The 16,035-nt window shown below is 65.7% G+C and overlaps 1 protein-coding gene across 4 annotated transcripts; it reads right to left on the reverse strand.

Moving 5' to 3' along the window:
* Positions 1-1,594: 1,594 nt before the first annotated feature.
* On the reverse strand, positions 1,595-8,597 carry PTP4A3 (protein tyrosine phosphatase 4A3). Of its 4 annotated transcripts, none has more exons than XM_068983651.1 (5): positions 7,799-8,597; positions 5,769-5,861; positions 4,476-4,606; positions 3,904-3,978; positions 1,595-2,199 (listed from the first exon to the last, which is right to left on the reverse strand). In XM_068983651.1, exons 1-5 carry the CDS (start codon positions 7,901-7,903, stop codon positions 2,082-2,084), a joined length of 522 nt encoding a protein of 173 aa, XP_068839752.1. In that variant the 5' UTR covers positions 7,904-8,597; the 3' UTR covers positions 1,595-2,081. The 4 variants fall into 4 exon arrangements, with proteins under 4 accessions (XP_068839752.1, XP_068839753.1, XP_068839755.1 ...); XM_068983652.1 differs by having other exon boundaries at positions 4,476-4,566; positions 5,756-5,861; XM_068983654.1 differs by lacking the exon at positions 5,769-5,861.
* Between the last annotated feature and the right edge of the window lie 7,438 nt (positions 8,598-16,035).

The raw sequence follows: 16,035 nt of genomic DNA on the forward strand, positions 1-16,035 counted from the left end.
CCCTAGGGCCTCCCCCAGCTGGCCGCTCTCCAGCAGGAGGTCCAGCCTCGCCCAGCCTACCCCCTGCCTTTCCCCCCACGTGCCCTCCCAAGCCCTCCCCACTTGGCCCAGGCAGAGCTTCTACCCAGACAGCTCTCTCCACACCCCCCACCTTGGGACCTCCACGTGACCCGGCCCTCAAGAGCCTACCAAACAAGGCCCCCCACCCCTCGTCAGGCTGTCCCACCATTCCCCATAGACTGTGAGCCCCTCGGGACAGGCCTGGGGTTACACCCAGGAGGCCCCACAACTTGGATGGTGGGTTGAAAAAAATACAGCAACTGCAGACTCACTGGTGGTGTTCAGTATGACCGGGGAGAGGAGTAAATGACCCTGGGCAGAGCTGGGGCCCCTGCCCACCCATCTGTGAGTCTCTGAAGGGCGCCACTTAAGGAGGGGCTCTGGGTGGGTTTGGCTTTTCACAGCCCTCCATTTTGTCCGCGGGCCCCTGTGGGTGCCCCCATCCCACTTCTGCTACAACCCCTGGCTGGGAAGAGGGTTCCCTGAACCCAGCTGGGTGGGGGGGTGCCATCTCCCCTAAAAGGGAGGCTTCTCTGATTCCCCCCAGTGGGCAGTGGGCAGTGGGGCCTCCTGCACATCCCCCTGCCTCACCCCAGTTCATCCTGCACCTGGGAAGTCTGGTCTTAGTAAAAGCCTGGAGCTGGCTAGGCCTGGGCCCCAGAGGCTTCTGCAGCAAATGGTGACTAGATAAACCCCCGGGGGGAACTGAGACAAGTGAAGCCTGAAGTTGAGGGACCACAGGCCTTACCAGCAGGGTGGAAGGCTCTAGACCCGGGCACACAAGAGGTGCCCCACTAACCAGCAGCAATAGTTGACTGCCAGGCTGGCCACAGCAGGCCAGGGGCAGGAGACAGGGTCCTGAGTCCTGGTGGGGGGACCACCATCCCACCCGGGGTAGGCGCGGCCAACCTGACCCAGGGAGGGGCCAGCCCCCAGTTCTGCAAGAGCAGAGAGCTGCTCACAGAGCAGGGCAACATCCGTGCCCTCCAGCAGGCCCAGCCCCCAACACACTCTGACCTTTCACCCCAGGAACCCCGGGGTCACCCTCCACCCCTCCAGCTTCCCCTCCCCACCCTGAGGTGAGGAGTCGGCATGTCCCTCCACCCCAGGCCCAGTGGGCATCATCACCCTCTCCCTTCTCTGGGCTTCTAAGACTGTAGTGAGGACACTTAGTGGGGGGCAGGACAGGGAAGCCACCCCACTGGACACATGGCCCAGAAGAATTACCAAGTGACCCATCCTGTCCCTTACGGGGGCAATGCCGGTGACCTGGCCCCCAAAACAGCAACAGGGCAACTGGGCAGAGCCCACTCAGGCCTCAGCCCCTGCTCTGTTCAATCCGGGACATCTCCGCCTTGAGCCAGGGAGTGCAGGGACCCAGCGTGGACGCCAGGGGGTGGCCAAGCACAGCCGGCAAGAGGGAACGCGCCCCGCAGCATCCCTGGGTGCCGCCAGCCCCCCAAGGCCACCCACACCCCGTTCTCCAGGCACATACAGCCACAGGGTCTGGTTTTATTGCCTTCGAGTGTCCAGAACACCTGACTGCCCCAGACCCAATAATTTAAGGTGCCAAGAACAGGTCAGGGTGAGGGGCCGCAGATGAGGGGCTGGGCCCAGTGGTTAAAAAACACACCAGCCCCCAAACAAACAGGCCAGGAAGGAGAGCTGCCCGGAGGCGGTGTGGGCAGGGCATTAACAGGACAGCCAGGGACACAGGGCGGGGAGATTGAGGGGATTAAGCCTCAGAGGGACAGTGAGGGCTGAGGGCACAGAGAGACAGACACGCAGGCAGAGATAAAAGGAAGACTGGACCAGACAGCGGTGCGCACGCTGCACACACACACACACATACCTGGCGTGGACAGAGAGGGAGGGAGCAGAGACAGAAATCACCCACGAGGGGTGCGGGGGGCGGGCTGGACGGCTGGTGGCGGATGTGCCCGGGGGGCTGGGAGCAAAGAGCAGAGGGCAGCCGTGGCGGGAGCCCTGCTGAGCCCGCGGCCAGGTGCCCAGGTCCTGAGCTACATGAGACAGCACTTGGTCTTGTGCGCGTGGGGGTCCTTGAACCGCAGTCTCTGCTTCGGCCGGTATTTTTCCAGGTAGGTGAGCTGTTTGCTGTTGATGGCTCCGCGCCGCTTCCTGGGCAGATGGGACCGGGGTGGGGGTCAGGTAGGACCCAGGCTCGGCCACCCGCCCTGCCCCAGAGCTGCAGGCCCCAGAGGCGAGAGGGGCTGGAGTGGGTCCCCATGACCCACAGAGCCCTCCCACCTCTGGGCCTTTGCCCGGACTGTTCCTTCCGCCAGAATCACAGTCACTGCAGCCACCGCTGCTGCCCTTCAGGTCACCTGGCTATCACTCCTCCAGGCTGACCGCCTCACCTCCCCAACCCCAAGGTCCCCATACTCCAAGGCCCGCGTGTTTACCTGGGGACCACCCCCTGAAAGCAGAGCCCGCGGGGATGGAGCCTGGCATGCCGGCTGGCTGGGAGGGAGAGGAGAGGAGGCGAGAGGTGGCCCTCAGGTGCCTGGGTGTGGGCGTACCTAGCACTGCCCACCAGGCACTTCCGGAGGTCACCTGTCCCCACCGCCCGTGACCTCGGACATGGCCGTGGACTGGCTCTGGTCAATGATGCATGGGCCAGGGAGGAGCAAGCCTGCGCTGCTCTGAGTCACCAGGTTGGGCCCAGCCCCCAGTCACAGGCCTCGGACTGGAACTAGGGAACCGCGGGCTCAGCGAGGTGCATGGGGCAGAGCTGACGGTGAAGGCCCGGCCCTTACCTTGGGGCCGCCCGAGATCTGTGCCAAGGCACAGAGCTGCACACAGGCTCACGGAGAGAAACCGTGTGTCTTGTGTGTGTGCACACGTGCCAGGGTCCCGAGGAGGCCAGAGCTCCTGTGGGCACACGCAGGGCTGGCCGCCTGACTGGTAAACAAGCCGGCCTCTGGGAGAAAGAGACGGCTGTGCCCTGGGAACTGTCGTCGGGGGCGCAGCACAAGAAGACACCCAGGCACGGACTGTGCGCGTGTCTCACACACACACAAACTCACAGTGGGCGGGCTGGGGGCTGGCCCCAGTCCTCTGTGCCCACCCCACTGCCCCTGCTGCCACCCCGGGACCCTGCTCCACCGGGGCTCCTTTCCCAGGGGCCGCGGCAGACAGCAGCCTCCTCCCCGCAAGGAGAGGAGGCTGGGAGACCACCATGGGGGCCGAGAATGGGGCGCAGAGGGCCCAGGGGCCAGGGCTTCAGAGGGCAGTCCTGAAAGATCCTGGGGTGTCAGCTGTCCCGGCGGGGGGGTTGGGGCAGGTGGGGCAGGTGGCACTGGGGGGGTCCTTTCACTGCTGGGCTGGGTTGGATGGCTTCTGCGGGTTCCTCCTCTCCCAAGAGCTAAGGGGAGTGACACCCCGCGTCAGGAGTGCTGGAGACTTAAAGAGGTGTCTGCCCCAGCTCCCTGTGTCAGAGATGGGTTTGGGGCAGCCTGTTACTCAGCACTGCAGGGCCTGTGCAGACTGATGTACCCCAGGCTGAAGGAGCCATGGGCCCCAGAGAGGGAACAAGCCAGGCACTCCGTGTAGCCTCTCCTCACCCTCTGCTCCCAGTCCGGGAGCAGACCACACACAGAGACCCATCCACAGTCGGGACTAGGCAGCCTGAGAGGTGCGCTGGTACCACAGCAGGAGGCTGCACTGAACTGGGGAAGGCCTCAGAGGATGGCACTGGGACAGGGGTCAGGAGTGCCTCCTGTCAGGGCCCTGGGCCCCTGCAGGGTAGGGAGGGAAGGATAAGGACCCCCTTCACCCAGACCCCGAGCACCCACCAGAGCCCTTCCCCAACCGGCCACTCACTGTCGGATGAACTGGATGGCGTCCTCATACTTCATCCCGCTCTCAATGAGGGCCAGCGCCACGAGGACTGGAGCCCTGGGCGGACGGCAGGGCCAGGTCACCCAGGTCCAGGCACCCACGCCCTCCCCAACGCCTTCCCCCTCGGGGCCTGGAGCGGCCCAGGCTTCCCCAGTGGCGCTCCCGCCCCATGGAGGGCACAGGCTCCGCCTGCGCCTGCTGTGTGGCCCCAGGTGGGCAGGGCCACCTCTGTGCCTCAGGCTCCTCGTGTATAAACGTGTAGGTGGGAGGGCTGAAGGACAGAGAGCAAAGTGCTGGGCTCAGGTCTGCCCGTGGATGAGAGCTTGACTCTCGGTTACAAATCACGTTCACGTTTCCCATGATTAGCTGGCGGGTGTGGGGTCTTTGTGTCTGGGGAGGGGAAGGGCTGTCAGCTCCTTCCCACATAAAGTCCCAGCCACAGCAGTGGGGAGCAGGGTCAGACTTTGGGAAGGACTTTCGCCACCCACACCCAATGGCAAGCCAGGCCAAGAGGTCCCCAAGTTCAAGCCAGCTGCCCTGCCCCACTGGCTCACCGCCCCAGGCCGGCCACGCAGTGCACAGCCACGCAGCTGCCAGGGTCATCACAGAACTTGCTCTTCAGCAGGCTCAGCCAGTCCTCCACCACTTTGCCGGGCGGGGGCGCCCCGTCATCAAACGGCCAGTCCTGCAGAAGGCAGCAGCACGTGACGACCCCCAACTTGAAGGTGGGGTGAGAGCCAGGGCCCAGGCCAGCCTGCCCAGGGGCACTCTGACAAGCAAGGAGGATATCGGGAGCCCCCAAAGGGTGACGGTCGGGGCAGAGGCCCCAGAGAGCGCCCCCCTGCAAGGCTCCTCCCCATCGTCTCCTCCAGGAAGCCTTCCCAGAACACCCTGCTCTTTTGGGGGGGCAGCCGCAGGAGTCCTACTCCCCCTCTCGTCAGTCCACGCTGTGGTTCTGGACTCACCCAGCCTGAGCCATTCTGGGCCCACAGACCCAAGGGGCCTGGTCCATGAACGTGGCTGACATAGGCCTGCCTGTTTCCCCAGCCCCCAGCACAGCGGCACAGAGCAGGCCGGGCCCAAGGCTGGAGGCAGGGCACTTCCCATGGGGCACATTCACGGGGGACCGAGGGGCCACCCCAGAATCAGCACCGCTTGGCAGCAGGGGTGCATCCACGTGTCCACCGAGGCCAGGTACCCGGGCATCTGACCCTGTTCCCAGACTTCAGATTCAGCACCCCTGGAGGGCCCCTGGAGGCCACGGGTCTGCCTGGCAACTGCTTGTCTAACCTAAAGCCCTTCCTGCCGCAGGGGAGGCATGGGAAACCCCTGTGCTCTGGGTTACTTTACAGCGTTCACCTGGTGCCCTTCAGGCACCCCCACTCTAGACGGGAGGACCCCGGGTCACTCAGTGGGGAAGGGGCAGGCCTGTCCGCCCCAAGGCTCCGGCCCCTCTCACCACCTTCATCAACATCACCTGGCTCGGGGGCCTCCCCACAGGGCAGGAACCACGGGGCCCATCCCATGGGGCCTGCTGCCTGGACGTCGGTCCCCACTACCAGGGACCAAGGAAACCGCCCCAAGGGTCCCTCCCCGCAGCCTCCGGAGAGCCTCCCCAGGGACCCGCCAGGTGCACCCAGCCCACCCCGGAGAGGCACCCGCTGCCTGGCAACAAGGCCCCAGACGCCGAGCGAGACGGAGAGGAGCCCAGGGGCCGCACCGACGCTCTGGAGATACAGCCTGCCCACAGACACGGCGGGGGCAACCGGGTGCGCAGCAAGGCCACACACGCCTGCCACCCCACCCAGACCCGGCCACCCCCCCACCCCACCACACGCGGCCCTCACCACAACCGTGATGCCGTCCTTCTCCAGCGGGGCCTTGTCGTAGGTCACCTCACACACGCGCACCACGGTGGTGGCCCCGTACTTCTTCAGGTCCTGGCAGGGAGGGAAGAGGGAGACAGGGCTGGGCAGGGGACCCCACGGCCCTCTACGGGACAGAAAGGCTGGGGCCCAGCGTGAATCGCCAGCGGCTCACGGACTTTTGGGCTCAGGGACCTGTGGGGATGGGACAGCTCTTCCTGATGCTTCTGGGGGTGAGTGTCCCTGAGCTTGCCCCACAGCAGGCAGGGTGACCCACCCACCCACGTCACCACTGAGGCGTCAGAGCTGGGAGCCCAACTTCCAGCACGACCTCCCTCCTCTTGGATGCTCAGGACCCCAGAGCACTCCAGCAACTTCCAGACCAAGCTCCCGGGTCCCCAGGCAGGGCGAGGACACCAGAGCCCACACATGAGCCCCTGTGTAGTCCTGCTCTGAGCAGCTCTCCCAGCCCGGACTGCAGGGACAGGTCCACCCCGGGGCCAGACCCCGCATGGGGGCCTTCAGGGTCTGAGGGGAGGGGCACCTCGGGGCGGGGAGGGTGGGCACCTGCCCAGAGGACACCCAGGAGGAAGCCCCAAGCTACCCGGGGAAAGGTCAAGGCAGTTCACAGCCAGCACAGGGATATTTATACGCCGGGGTGGGGGCGATTCGCTGCATGGGGTCCACGTGCACCCACCCCCACCTGCTCCCGGCAGCTATTTTAGGAGCAGTGAGGAATCAGCCGCTGGACCTTGCTCATCATGCGACGGGGACACTGGACACAGAGAGGAGAGCACAGAGCTATTCTGAGAATGCGGGGAGTAGGGGGCGGGGCAGGGGCGGGGCGGAGCGGGGCGGGGCAGGGGCGGGGCAGAGCTCTGAGCCAAAGGGGCACCGCAGATTCATCTGGGCCTGCAGCCGAGGGTGCTGCCACCCAGACCAGGCTGGGCCCGGACCTCATGACAGACTGAGTGCTGACACCTGCCCCACTCTGAGCCCTGACCCTGGTCACACACTGAGCCCTGAGCCTGGTCCCACTCTGAGCCCTGAGCCAGGTCACACCCTGAGCCCTGACCCTGGTCACACTCTGAGCCCTGACTCTGCTCACATTCTGAGCCCTGACCCCAATCATGGGCCATGCAGGGGGACAGCCCTCCCCCACAGAGTCCCCAGCTCAATGTCTAGAGTCCAGGCCTCCCGACGGCAGGGTGCCAACTGCCTCCCTCCATAGTCTAGCGTCTACACAGTTGCTGAAGTCCTCCTGTGCCCAGGCCCCTGTTCAACCACGAGGAGCACTCAGAGGGGCTTATATCTTGCTGCAGAGGGAACAGCTGGAGGTCTGAGGTCACAAAAGGCCCAGCACACAGTCACAGGCTCTGTAAACAGCAAGGAGCACTGCAGAGGCCAGTCTCCTCCAGGAGCCCCGCGGAGAACGGCAGGCTCTGCAAACATTTGGTCCTGTCTGCCGGGGCCACGAGCAGCAGACAGCTCGCCTGCTGGTTCTCGGGGTACAGTGGTCACTGTCTCCCGTGGCTGGCTTGGACTGCTGCCCAGCCCTTCCTCACACAGATACCTGTGCCGAGAGCTCCCAGGAGCCCCTGGAGCCCATGGGCTTCCCGCAGCCTGGGCTGGCTGTGAAGCTGGCATTCATGCCCTGTCCCCACTCTGCTTTCTCCAGGCTGTCTAAGCAGCCGGTCCTCTCCTGGGGGGACCACCGCCCTCTTCTCCTCCTGCTCAGCCTCTGTACAGAGGCCAGACGGCCAGCAAAGGGCTCAGGACTGCACCAGCCACAGGGATGTCCTGAGGACGCGAGGCCTGTCTCACCTCCTACCTCTGCACCTGTCTCTGCTCAGGTGGCACGGGTCCCACTGCCCACCCCGCTGACCCCCCGCAGCCCTCACACCCCAGCCCCACACGCACTCTCGTGTGCCTCTCCCAGGGGGCCTGTCATCCCAAGCTCTCCTCTCACTCGGAGGCCCCCAGCCTCGCCATGAGGCGTGCCAGATGCTCACCTCGATGAAGCTGCTGAGGGTGGCGTTGGTGGGGTTGTGCGTGATGAGGAAGCGCATGTTCTTGTAGCTGACCTCCACAGGGGCCGGCCGGTTCATCCGCGCCATGGCTGCTGCCCGCAGATGGGGCTGGGGACGTGAACGCAAGAGGGGCCCACCACCCCCCAGAACCCGAGGGGCACGAGATCCCTGTGCTTGTCCGAGAGAGAGAAAATGCTTTAAAAAAAAAAAAAAGAAACCCTGCCCCCCAGACCCCGCACAAATATTGTGCAAATACTTGGGTAGGGGGAGGATGCTGCCCGGATCACGGGTGGATGATTAAAAAAAGAAAACCCAACACTTTACAACACAGAACAAAAGAGCCCCCAGAAGTAAAACAGGCCGAGTCCAAGCTCCTGCCTCTCAGGGCTGGAGGATTACTAGTGGGCAAAAGCAGAAATAACAACCACCAAAAAACTCAGCAAAGAGAACTTTAAAAAGCCCAAAGTGAATCCGGCTGCCGAAGCCGTGGCCAGCGCTGCGCCTGTCACCAGGAACACCCCCCTCGGCATTGGTGGATGGCTGGAGGGCCACTCTGCTCCAAGGCCCCAGACCCCAAGGATTAAAGGCAGAACGAACTTGAAACTGAACCAATGAGGCCACCGTGGGGTGGGGGTGACAGGCAGCAGCCGCAGGCGGACAGCGGGCGACAGTGACACGGGGCCTCCGTCACGTTACCCCATTGGGGTACGGCGAGTCCTGGAGCGGGGCGGGGGGCTCAGGCCACAGAGCCAGCCCCAGGCCAGGCGGCGGGGGCCATGAGCGGGCGAGGGCAATGGTGAGGCCGGAGGCACGGGGGCCTCAGCAGCGGGCACGGTGCAGATGCTGGGCGCGGCAGTACTCAGGGCTGCCCTCCGAGGGCCTCTCCATAAATCCCAGGCTGGTCAGCCGCAGGCAGTGTCTGGGGAGGGGAGAGAAGGCAATGAAAAGGGGTCCCGGCTCATGCCCCTCCCTCACCAGGCCTCGGTTTCCCTCTCAGGAATCGGTTGTGCTGAACCCCAACACACGATTTCAAGGCATCTGTGGTGACAGAGCCACCCCTCGAAGCCCGGGCCCCTCCACAACGCCCCGCCCCCGCCACCAGACGGTCAGCCCCGTCCTCCGCGGAATTCCGGCCTCTGCGGTGTCTCTGGGCCCAGATCACTCTGGAGCAGCCCCGGTCCTCAGGGCAAGGGGCTCCAGCACAGAGGCCAAGGTGACAGCACAGTGGGGGTGGGGGCGGCATGGCAGCCCCCCCGACAGACACGAGCCAACCTTACACGTCTCTCAAGGGCTCCCCCCTGGAAACCGGAGGCTCTGGTCAGCCTCTGCCCTGGGCCGCTGTCCACCACTCACCCACAGGGCTGGCCACAGGATGGAAGCAAATAAGCCACTGCCCTCCAGGAGCTCAAAGAAGCAGGCACAGCCCACAGGAGCCCACAGGCCAGGGCCGGCCGCCAGGCGCTTGCCAAGGTGGCGACAACACGGGTGGCCGGGACTGGGGTCCCACCGTGACAGGGCCTCAAGGAGGGACATTACCGGGCCTCAGATATGGCCGTCAAGTACCTGCAAGCCTGTCTCTCCCTCTCTAGGCCCCAAAAGGCCAGGGCCAGGGGCCCCAACAGGAGCAATGAGCCCCACTCCCACCCCCACGGACAGGCTGGGAGACCTTGAGCACGTCACTAGCCTCGGTTTCCCCATCTGCAAACTGAGGGCCCAGAGAAGATGCCCCCAAGGCTCCTCCAGCACAACCCAGTGGTCAGCAGACCCCTCCATCCACTGGGCTCAGCCTGGCCCCGCCGTCAGAATCCACACCTGCTTACCGGGCAGGTCCTTCATCCACCCACCCAACACCTCTTACCTCTGCCCCGCCCAGCACCCCCTTCCCCAGCTGCCCACCAGGCTGGCTGGGCCCCTGGAGCCTCAGCCCAGGTGCAGACCGGGCCTGCAGCTGTGACCCGGACACGGCGGGGTGGGGGAGGCGGGCGGCTCCACGGCTGCTCCAGGCTCACGCTCTTCCCCTTGCCCAGTTCAGGAAGGTTACGTGGGGGTCCCCAGGGAGGGGGTCAAAGGCAGGGAGAAGGGACTGCACACCATCCCAGAGCAGGCTTCCGCTCGGAGTGCGGGCAAGGAAAGAGCCAGCCGCCAGCCGCCTTGAACAGCACGTGAAAACCTGCCCTCCTGGGGCTGTGGGAGGTCCCCATGCATGCATGTTTACACAGGGAAGGGAGGGAAGGGGCCCAGGGAAACCACAGGACGACAGGCCTCTCCTAAGGGCCCGACCCGCCACCTCCCCACCTGCTGGGCACCTGGGGAGACCCCGTGGGCAAGGGCAGACGGCCTGACTCTCCTGCCAGCGTCCCTGGAGAGCCACGCCACAGTCCTGCCCGTGTGAAACCTGTCACCTGCATGCAGGGGCCTGGGGTCAGGCTGGCTGGGGGCAAGGATCAGGGCCCTAGATGGAATGGGGTCAGGGTCTAGGCTGAGGCTGGACCAAGATCACTGCCCAGCTGGGCTGGGGTCTTGCCAAACACCCCACTTGTCTCCTCAACATCTAGGGCCCCCACCCCCAGGTGAGAGGGAAACAGTGAAACCCTTCTTGCTTCCCCCAGGCTGTCCCACCGGGCTCAACCAGGCCTGCGGCCTCCCCCTGGGGCAGAGCCCCCCTTCCTAACCACACCACCCCCACCTTGAGGTCACCAAGCAAGTCCCCAGGCAGGTGAGCCAAGTTCACCAGCCAGTACCCCTCACGCCCACCCTCACCTCCACCCTGGGAAACAGGAGCCCTCCTGGAAGCCCGAGGCCCCTCCCTCTGCCTTCCTGCCACTGGCCCCACACCGCCATCCTGGGGCCCCAGCTGCCCCGCAGCCCCACTCGAGGCTCTAAGCTCTCTGCTATGTCCCTGACAGTCCTCCTTTCCAGAACCATTAGGAGAGGCCCCCGCCTGGCCCCTGTCCGCAGTCGAGTAAACAGGCCAGGGCGGGCTGGGGGACCTTCCAAGGCCCTGAGCAGGCCAGGCCCGGGAAGAGCTCCCCGTGAGAGTTCCCAGGCTCAAGTCCCGGTGGCACAGCTGACTGAGGAGCTGGAGTTTGACTCCAGAGGGCTTCCAGAGTGCCAGCCTCCGTGGACCCGGGATCCTCTCTGACATGGGGGAAGGCTGCAGGGCCAGGGTTCATGGGGGTCCCAAGAGAGCTAAGGAGGGGTTGCGTGGGAGCACCGTGCCCAAGACCGGCGGGAGGGCGCGGGTGGGGCGGTGGGCGGAGACCCCCTGTCCCGCAGCGCGCACCGTAGGGTGCGTGCGGGAGGGGCTCGTTCCAAGGGCACGGCTCCCTCCCGGAGCGGGGCTGGGGTCCTCCCGGGACGCCCCCCGCCCTCGCGGCCTCGGCTCACCGGCGGGCCAGAGTCCTGCCGCTGCCTCCATTCGCGCGGGACCAGGCAGGGCCGGGCGCGGCGGCCAAGATTCAGGGCGCGGGGCGCGCCGGCCTCCCCGCGGACGCCTGGCGGCCGGGCTGCGGGGGGGCTATTTATAGCGCCCGGGCATCACGTGGGCGGCGTGGCCGTGACCAGCGGGCGACCCTGCTGGTAGTGACTCCCACACCTGCCGCCTAAATATAACCACAGGCCAGCCCGCACGCCGGGGCAAACAAAGAGGGCTGGGCCGGGAGAGGAAGCGCCGGCGGAGGAAGGGGAAATGCAAGGGCGGGGGCGCTGCCCGCGCACCCCGCCTTCCTCCCGCCGTGCCCTGAACCCTCCAGCGGCTCCCCCAGCAGGGAGCGGGCGCTGCCCCAGGTCCGGAGGAGCTCAGCTGGAGCCGGGGCCCCGGCGGGGAACTCGGTGCAGGCCCAGAGGGCGAGCTTCCTTTGGGAATGGAAAGGAGGGTGCCCCGTGGCCCAGGTGGGCTCCAGAAGCTGACGCCCACAGGATGAAGGATGGTGACGGACACCTGGTCTGGCCCTGCTCAGAGACCTGCCCAGCTCCCCAGCCTCAAACGCCAGGACCTCTCTACTTGCTGAGCACCTACTGTGTCCATCAGTGAATCCTCAACACACCCCTGGGGGTGCTGCCGTCGCTCCCTCTTCCCCAGTATGCAGGTGGGGAAACAGGCAGGGGGACACTCGAGGAGGCAGCTGTCACCCAGGGAGGGTCTCCACCCCTGCTCATCCTCCAGTGCTCAGTGCAGACGCCCCCTCCCCAGGAGGCCCTCTGTGATGGGAAACCCTCCCCTGGGCCCAGGCCTGAACCCCCAGCAGGGTGCTGGCTTCACCTCCTGGAAACACCAGCTCAGGAACACACACGCTCCCCAGACTGTGAGCCCTGAGAGCGCACAGCTGCGCACCGCAGGCAACCGTGTACCTGCCCCGGCCAGCTCAGGGGCCCACGGAAGGCGGTGGAGCAGGGTGGGTAGAGCCCCCAGCACACAGGGTCCCCAGAGGCCCTGCCTCGCTGGGAACCCGGCTCTGAGCCCAGCTCCCAGCCAGCCAGCCTGGCCCCTGCAATCATCGGTCAGCGCCGCAGGGGCGGGGTGGGAGGAACTGGCCGGGGGCCCAGCCCAGAACAGGGCCGGGTCCCAGGCTCTCCCCACACACATACCCAGAGTGTCAGCCAGGCCCAGGGACCCACACTCCCCCACCCCTGCCAGGCGAGCAGGCAGAGGCGAGGAGAGGACAGCCGTGTGCAGAGCAGAAAGGCTGGCCAGAGCCCCGCCCCAGCCAAGCCAGGTCCCTGCCACCAGCTCAGGAGCCCCGGGGCAAGGGCTCCTCCACCCAGAACCAAGGTGGGCTCAGCCCAGGACGCCCATTCCAGTGCTCTTAGGTCCCAGCTTCCAGCAGCCTCTTCCTACAGGCCAGCTCTGGGCCCTCAGGGCCCCACCAGTATCCCATCTGGATGGCTTCCTGAGCGTTTGTCCCCTCAGACACCGTGGTGGGTGCTGCACGCCATGAGCAGAGCCTCGAGGGACTCAGCCCAAGTCACACAGCCGACAAGCAGAAGAACCAAAGTCGAGCTGAGTTTTGCTGACCTCCGGAGACCCTCACCCTCTGGAGAGAGGACCCCTGGGCAAGCTGCTCTCCTGCCACGTCACGCTGCATCCCCATCCATACAAGCTAAGAGGTCCCATCAGCTTTGTGGACCTGCACCCAGGACCCAGAGCCCACCAGGCTGCTGAGGCCGCAAACTAGCACCCCTGTGCCCCCCGTCACTGGGGGCACCCGCTCTGGCCAGGCCTGGGGGGCACCTGCTGGCCTGGCATCATCCCAAGCCCTTCGGAGAAGTCTATTTTTATCAGGGCAGGAGCCATTCCTGGAATCCTCCCAGACAATCCCAAGTCCACTTGCTGCTTGGGGGCGGGGAGGGGACCCAACAGGCCGAGCCCACACCCACCCCTGGGGAGTCTCCCCAGAGCCCTCTGCTCCTGTGCCCACAGCACCGAGGGTCCGGCCCCCTCACTGACCAAGTTCAGCTGCCTGCCCTCTCTGCAGCCACAGGCCCTTCAGAGCAGTTTCCCCACCCCCCGGGGAACGTGTGTCCTGAAGGAGGGGCTCAACTCCACCCGCCTCCTCCGCACAGGGCCTGGCACTAGGAGGCCCCCCACTTGTTGTGGAAGGAACAAATGACCCAACGTCCTGGGCAGAGCTCCAGATCTGGGCACCATCCAGAAACCATCACGGGATCGCAGCCCCTGAAGTCCAGAGGAACCTCAGAGGTCACCCGCGCCGTCTCATCACCAGCTTGCACACCTCTGGTGACAGGGGGCGGGGGGTGGGGGGCTCGCTGCTCTTTGGCGGCACCTTCCATGCTGGGCAGCTCCCCGAGTTATGCATCCGCTCCTTCTAGGGCCTCCTGGATGGGCCCCAGCAGGAGGCACCCTGCAGAGCAGGCGCTGTGGAGGGCAGAATTGGAGGATCGGGTGGTCAGGGAAGGCTTCCTGGAAGAACTGGCCAGGGAGGGCGACAGGCATGCAGCTCATATCTGGAAGCTCATCATCAGGGCTCAACCAGCTGCCCCGACTCCCTGTGCGACCTGGGGCTGTCACTTGCTCTCTCCAGAGTTTGAGACCTCCTCTGTAAGTGGTGACACTGCCAGGAAGGGAAGCCACTTTCCAGTGGTGCCAGCTCCAAGCCGGTCAAGAGGTGCCCAGGCTCTGACCTGGAAGCAGAGCTGTTAGGAGCAGGCTTGAGTTTCCACCCGGGGAAGGCACCTGTTCTCTGCCAGGATCTGGGGATAAGAAGAGGGCTGCAAACACACTGCCCCCAGACGCTGCACAGGGCCGCCCTCACCACACCGGGTTTAACAGTGCCTCATGGACTTGGTGCACGCTTGCCAACCCAAGTGGCCAGCACCCACGTGCCATCAGCCCCCAGCACGGCCCAGGCAGGCCACGGTACCACTGTGGACTCAGGAGCAGGCAGGTGGGTGTGGGTGAGGCTGCTGGGCCCTGGCCTGGCCGTCACCAGTGGTGGGCACAGAGCAGGCAGCCAGGTGAGCCAGACCAGGCATCTCGGGTCTTCTGAACCCCGTGGCCACCCCGAGTCCACCAGGCCCACCTGAAGCCTCCCTGGTCTCAATGGCACCACCGGGCAGGCACCCAGGTGAGGGGTTTGGCCTCCCCACAGCCGGGCTCCCGGGGCCCTGGCCCTCCCCACCTTGGCCTCAGCTGGCCTGGCCTCACCGTACGGGCCCTGGGACCTCCCCTGAAGGGCGCAGCGCGAGAGGAGAGGGCAGAGGACAGGCAGAGGGCCGACATGCCCACGGGCTCTGGGGTTGAGCCTGACGCTGTCTGGGACCACCCACCTCTGGGGGCCCCCGCTCCTCATCAGAAAAAGGTATGACAAGCCCTGCCCGGCCAGGACAAGGGCCCATGGGCACTAATGGCTGGAAAACAGGGCCCCTGTGGCCAGCAGGCAGCAGCTCCGACGAGGGGACAGGGCAGCAGGGGAAGCAGGACTGCCAGGAGCCCTGCCGGTGTCACCTCTGCCCACCACAGCGTGGGCCCCCACCGGAGCCAGCCCCCTCCCGCATGCTGGTCAGCGCTTCCTGCTGGGGCCCAAGGCGGGGGCACGTGCAGGGTCAGTGGCGCGTGGAAGAGGCGGCTCCAGCTGCCCAGGCAGTCTGCCTGTGCCGCCACATGGTGACACCTGGCCACAGCTCATCCCAGGGGCCCGCACATGGGGGACTGTGCTCTGGGGCTGCCTGCCTCTGCCCGAAGCCCCACCGTTCGCCCATCGCTGACCAGGACCCCCTCCCCAACCTGAGGCCTCAGCCCTGGCTCTGAGCCCAGTCTGGTGCCCGGGTCCTGCCTGCAGCCTCCCCTGCTCCCACCCTGGACCTCAGGACTCCTCCAAGGGGGACAGGGGAGCCAGCACCCGTTCATTCATTCATTCACCCAATTCACAAATGTCCACTGAGCATCTTCCTCCACTGCTGCGTGCTAGGCTGAGCTTGGGGACACAAGGGAAGAAGTCACCAGTAGATGCAAAAAGCCTGCCCTGCCCTCTCCTGCCCCACCGCCACCCCGATGGGGCATCTGGCCACCCCTCTGCACCCCAACCCCCACCCTGAGAAGCCACCTCCCAGACTGCCCAGCACAGGTGGGCTGGATAATACTGTGGCTGCCCAGAGGGGCTGGGAGTGACCCCCAAACCCGTGCAGGTGGCATTACTGAGCCTGGGGTCACTGCAAAGAGACCTCACTCCCCCAGTGCCTCAGTTTCCCAGGCTGTCACCTGCAGGGTTAGAATGTGGCATTTTCACAGTGCTACCTGTCACTGGGCTACCAGGTCCCACCTGGACAACACAGGCCAACGGCCCAGCTGCCCCTCCCCTGGCTTACCCCGGGGGAGCACCACCCCCCTACAACTGCCCCCTGGCCTCCGGGGGTGGACGCTGGGGGGTCAAGAGTGAGCAAACCTCCATGACCCCAGGTGGGGTGGGGGTCGGTGGCGGGACACACAGCCCGGCAGTGGACTGAGTTAGACAGAAAGGACGCTGGTGGGGTGGGGGACACGAGGCCTCCCAGCGGGCGCGGCCTTTGCACAGAGACTCAGGACGCACACTCACGGCACAGGTCCCCAAGAGGGGACACGCCAGACCCCCTTGAGCCCCGCAAGAACAGCACGCCCTGTCTCGCACTGCCTGCCAGTCAAGGACGTTTCCACCACCACCATCGCCCTCGCCTTCACCCTACACACCCCCCACCTGAGGAAGACTGTGTGCCCCGTTCCACAC

This window comes from Capricornis sumatraensis, chromosome 11 (assembly GCF_032405125.1).
Source record: "Capricornis sumatraensis isolate serow.1 chromosome 11, serow.2, whole genome shotgun sequence".
Classification (NCBI taxonomy): domain Eukaryota; kingdom Metazoa; phylum Chordata; class Mammalia; order Artiodactyla; family Bovidae; genus Capricornis; species Capricornis sumatraensis.

Excerpts from the sequence above, each read along its gene's own strand:
- PTP4A3 (XM_068983651.1), bottom strand. The coding sequence starts at position 7,903 with ATGGCGCGGATGAACCGGCCGGCCCCTGTGGAGGTCAGCTACAAGAAC. Across the intron at positions 5,862-7,798 it reads CCCTCAGCAGCTTCATCGAG|GACCTGAAGAAGTACGGGGC; the intron begins GTGAGCATCTGG and ends CCTCCCTGCCAG. Across the intron at positions 3,979-4,475 it reads TGCGTGGCCGGCCTGGGGCG|GGCTCCAGTCCTCGTGGCGC; the intron begins GTGAGCCAGTGG and ends CCGTCCGCCCAG.